We start from the raw sequence: 5,000 nt of genomic DNA, 5'->3' as shown, positions 1-5,000 counted from the left end.
GCGACCTCGTCCGTTTGCTCCTCGGTGCGTCCCTGCCTCACACCCTTCGTTTGCGCCTTCACTGTTCTCTCTCACTTCCTGTTCAGCCAGACCAAACGTCACTGTGCGGCAGGCTCGAGCACCGTCTCACGTGGAGCAGTGTGTGAGGTTACAGACTCACAGTCAGTGAGGTTAGAGACTCACAGTCAGTGAGGTTACAGACTCACAGTCAGCGAGGTTAGAGACTCACAGTCAGCGAGGTTAGAGACTCACAGTCAGTGAGGTTACAGACTCACAGTCAGCGAGGTTAGAGACTCACAGTCAGCGAGGTTAGAGACTCACAGTCAGGGAGGTTACAGACTCACAGTCAGTGAGGTTAGAGACTCACAGTCAGCGAGGTTAGAGACTCACAGTCAGTGAGGTTAGAGACTCACAGTCAGTGAGGTTAGAGACTCACAGTCAGTGAGGTTAGAGACTCACAGTCAGCGAGGTTAGAGACTCACAGTCAGTGAGGTTAGAGACTCACAGTCAGGGAGGTTAGAGACTCACAGTCAGCGAGGTTAGAGACTCACAGAGCGCCTTCAAACTGGGTCACTGATCACACAGTACAGCCGAACTGGGAGCCTTACACACCGAGTACAGCTGAAGAAGGAGCCTGACAGAGAATAGAACTGAAGTAACCCTTTCACACAGTGTGTGGAGCTGAACCTGGAGTGTTACACAGTGTAGAGCTGGACTAGGAGTTGTTAGAGTTGTTAGGAGTGTTACACACAGTCTCACCCTAAACTAGGTGGGTTGGTTCCAGAGTAGAGCTGAAATGGCAGTGTTTTGTTCTGGTGTAGGTCTGTTAGACAGGGTGCACAGTTGGAGCGTTGCTTAGGGTGTTAAAGTTGGGAGTGTTTCTTACTGTGTGTAGGGTGTAAAGCTGGTAGAATTGGTTAGGGTGTATAGCTGGGAGTTTTGGTTACTGTATGGGGCTGGGGTGTTGGTTAGGGCATTGGTTAGGGGTGTAAGGAGGCTTAGTTAGGGTTAGGGTTAGGGGTGTAAGGGGGTGTGGTTAGGGTTAGGGGTGTATGGGGTGTGGTCAGGGTTAGGGTTAGGGTTGGGGTGTATGGGGTGTGGTTAGGGTTAGGGTTAGGGGTGTATGGGGTGTGGTTAGGGTTGGGGTGTATGGGTGTGGTCAGGGTTAGGGTTAGGGTTAGGGTTAGGGGTGTATGGGGTGTGGTCAGGGTTAGGGTTAGGGTTAGGGTTAGGGGTGTATGGGGTGTGGTCAGGGTTAGGGTTAGGGTTAGGGGTGTATGGGGTGTGGTCAGGGTTAAGGTTAGGGTTGTTCCGGTCCTCACCTCCCGCAGCGCGGCCGTCTCCTTCTCCTTCTGCTCCAGCAGGCTCTCCAGGTGGTGCACGTGCATCTCGGCCTCGGCCAGGCGGCGGGTACGCTCGTGGTCCTCCTCGCTGGCCTTGGCCGACAGGCCCTTGCTCTGCAGCATCTCCAGCAGCTTCTTGATGGACTCGTCGCGGGCGCTGAGCGTCTGCTTCTGGGTCTCGATTCGCAGCTCCATCTCCTCCAGAGTCTTCCTCAGGAGGAAGAGCTCCTTGGCCTGCCGCTCGTGCTCGCCGTGCAGCCGCTGAAAGTTCTCCTCGGTCAGCTCGGACGCCAGCGGCTCGCTGGACCGGCTGCTGCTGTCCTGCTGGAACAGCTGGTTCAGGTCGCGCTGGATCCGTAGCTCGTCCTGCAGCGCCTGGATGGTCATCTGCAGGTGCTGGGGGGGCAGATGGAGAGACGGGGTGAGCGCGGGGGTGCGGGAGCACAGCCGAGGGTACGGGGGGTACGGGAGCACAGAGCGCCCACACCGTGGCACGGGGCAGGGGAGGGGGCGCGGGAACAAAGGCTGGTGCATTCTGCAGAGGTTTGTTATTACTGACCAGCCCCACCCACCCCCAAAAACACAAATGATTACAAGACTGTTTCCAACACCATTCTGCACACACAGCATTCCCGTTTACACTTCACGTCTTTCCACGCCTGACACCGCAGCCCCTGACTGAGACAGAGCCGACCGAGCGAATCTGTGGAGAGACGTTACCATGGCAGCGCTGCCGAATAGCCCAGCCAACGACATGGCCCACGGTTCGGCCCGACCCGAGACCCGACCCGTGACCCGACCCTCCTGCAGTGTCGGGACCCTCACCCCACCCCCGCGGGCCAGCACTGCAACACCCCTCCACATCACACACTGCTCCCCACCGAAGCTCCAGACACAGCCACAAACAAAATGGTGGAGTTCACTTCCTCTTGGCATTGTTCACCAGTCTTTTTTCTTTTTGGATGACCGCTCACCACCTAGACAATTTCAGCCTCCTCTCCCTCTCCCTCTCTTTCTCTCTCCCCTTCCCTGATGGTGGGCACTGAGGGGCAGTCTGTTTCTCTCCCAGCCATAATTCCACAGGCGACCTGGGTTGCTAGGCAACAGCAGCCATCTGTGAGGGAGAGAGGAGCGAATCTGGGCTCAGGGGCGAGCTGAGAAAAGGGCCTGTTCCAAACCGTCCTGGACCCATTCCCTTCTCTCTCAGCGCACCGCGCCGGCGGGAGGCTCTCACGACACCTCCCTGCTCTCTCACCCTCACTGTCCCTCTCACACACACACACACACGCACGCAGACACACATACACACAGAGCACACACACACACAGAGCACACACACACACACACAGAGCACGCACACACACACACACACACACAGAGCACACACACACACACACACAGAGCACACACACACAAGCACGCAGGCACACACACACACACGCACACATACACACACACATACACACACACAGAGCACACACACACACACACACACACACACACACAGAGCACGCACACACACACACAGAGCACACACACACACACACACAGAGCACACATACACACATACACACAGAGCACACACACACACACACAGAGCACGCACACACACACACACACACAGAGCACACACACACACACAGAGCACACACACACACGCACGCAGGCACACACACACACGCACACATACACACACACATACACACACACACGCACGCAGGCACACACACACAGAGCACACACACACACACACATACACACACACACGCACGCAGGCACACACACACAGAGCACACATACACACACACATACACACACACACGCACGCAGGCACACACACACAGAGCACACACACACACGCAGGCACGCAGGTATGCACCTAAAAGCACAGAGTCAGAATTTACAGTAGGAACAAACAGGAGTGTGTGTTGCTCTGTCAGCAGCTGTAACAGAGGGGCTGAGCAGACAGCTGGGATCTGAGCGGCTCAGGACTCACTGCCCTCCTCACCCACACACAGCTCAGGGGCGCTGGGACAGTGCTGGGGGGGGGGGGGGGGGGTGTCTCTGGGACAGTGCTGGGGGGGGGTGTCTCTGGGACAGTGATAGGGGGTGGGGGGTGTCTCTGGGACAGTGCTGGGGGGGGGGGGGGGGGGGGTGTCTCTGGGACAGTGCTGGGGGTGGTGGGTGTCTCTGGGACAGTGCTGGGGGGGGGTGTCTCTGGGACAGTGCTGGGGGGGGGTGTCTCTGGGACAGTGATAGGGGGTGGGGGGTGTCTCTGGGACAGTGCTGGGGGGGGGTGTCTCTGGGACAGTGCTGGGGGGGGGTGTCTCTGGGACAGCGGGGGGGGGGTGTCTCTGGGACAGTGATAGGTGGTGGTGGGTGTCTCTGGGACAGTGATAGGTGGTGGTGGGTGTCTCTGGGACAGTGCTGGGGGTGGTGGGTGTCTCTGGGACAGTGATAGGTGGTGGTGGGTGTCTCTGGGACAGTGCTGGGGGGGGGGTGTCTCTGGGACAGTGCTGGGGGTGGTGGGTGTCTCTGGGACAGTGCTGGGGGGGGGTGGGTGTCTCTGGGACAGTGATAGGTGGTGGTGGGTGTCTCTGGGACAGTGATAGGTGGTGGTGGGTGTCTCTGGGACAGTGATAGGTGGTGGTGGGTGTCTCTGGGACAGTGCTGGGGGTGGTGGGTGTCTCTGGGACAGTGATAGGTGGTGGTGGGTGTCTCTGGGACAGTGATAGGTGGTGGTGGGTGTCTCTGGGACAGTGATAGGGGGTGGTGGGTGCCTCAGAGACCGGCTGACCCCTTCGCTCCCTCTCCCACCTTCCAGGACACTGACTCGCCTCCGAGGCACAAACGCAGCTGTTTCTCCCTGCTCACATCTGGATGTGTTTCCCGAGCCCAGTCTCAGGCCCAGATTAAACTGATCCCAGTACAGTGTGGAAGGCACGGGCGGGGCACTCTGCACCCGGGTCACGCTCACAGGGCCAAAAACATGCCCACCGACGCACCAGGAGCAACGCGCTGATGACCCCGCTGCCGGCACCACGGCGTCACCACCGCTACAAGACAGGTGAGCGTGCACCCCACCCATCCCACTGTTTCACTCTCTCTCTCATTCCTCCTCTTTCCTTCTTTCCCTCCCTCTCTCTTTAGTCTCCCCCTTTTCCTTTCTCCCTCTCCCTCCCTCGCTCTCCTTCTTCCCTCCTCTCTCCCTCCCTCTCTCTCCCTCTCCCCTTCCCTCCTCTCTCCCTCCCTCTCTCTCCCTCTTCCCTCCTCTCTCCCTCTCTCCTTCTCTCCCTGCGGCTGCAGAAGCAATCATTTCTCACCCTGAACTGACTTTCATGCCCAGCAGCGTCCGACTGAAGGAAAAAAACGCCCCATAAAAGGGAACACGAGGGGAAAAAAAAAGCAAAGGAAAAAAGAAAGGAGAAGAAAGATGCTATCGCCATACCCACATCGAGCATTAATCACCAGCACAGAGGAGAGGGAGTCAGGGAGAGGAGAGAGGTGGGAGAGGAGAGGGAGGGGGAGAGAGAGAGAGAGGGAGAGAGAAGGAGGGAGAAGAGAGGGACAGGGAGGGGAAGAGAGACACAGAGGAGAGACAAGGAGAGAAGGAGAGAAGGAAAGAGAAGAGAGGAGAGAGAAGAAAAGAGAGGGAGC

At 58.0% G+C, this 5,000-nt stretch overlaps 1 protein-coding gene across 5 annotated transcripts in view; it reads right to left on the bottom strand.

The window, feature by feature from the left end:
• The window catches only part of LOC118770253 (ELKS/Rab6-interacting/CAST family member 1-like), a 192,708-nt gene that overhangs the window by 147,602 nt on the left and 40,106 nt on the right, over positions 1-5,000 (bottom strand). For all 5 annotated transcript variants that reach the window (XM_036517808.1, XM_036517809.1, XM_036517810.1 and 2 more), the window contains exon 3: positions 1,323-1,739. In XM_036517808.1, the coding sequence (XP_036373701.1) occupies positions 1,323-1,739 (417 nt within the window). The remainder of the gene's footprint in view (positions 1-1,322; positions 1,740-5,000) is intronic.

Source organism: Megalops cyprinoides, chromosome 23 (assembly GCF_013368585.1).
Source record: "Megalops cyprinoides isolate fMegCyp1 chromosome 23, fMegCyp1.pri, whole genome shotgun sequence".
Lineage (NCBI taxonomy): Eukaryota > Metazoa > Chordata > Actinopteri > Elopiformes > Megalopidae > Megalops > Megalops cyprinoides.
This window is presented reverse-complemented; position numbering and strand designations above follow the sequence as displayed.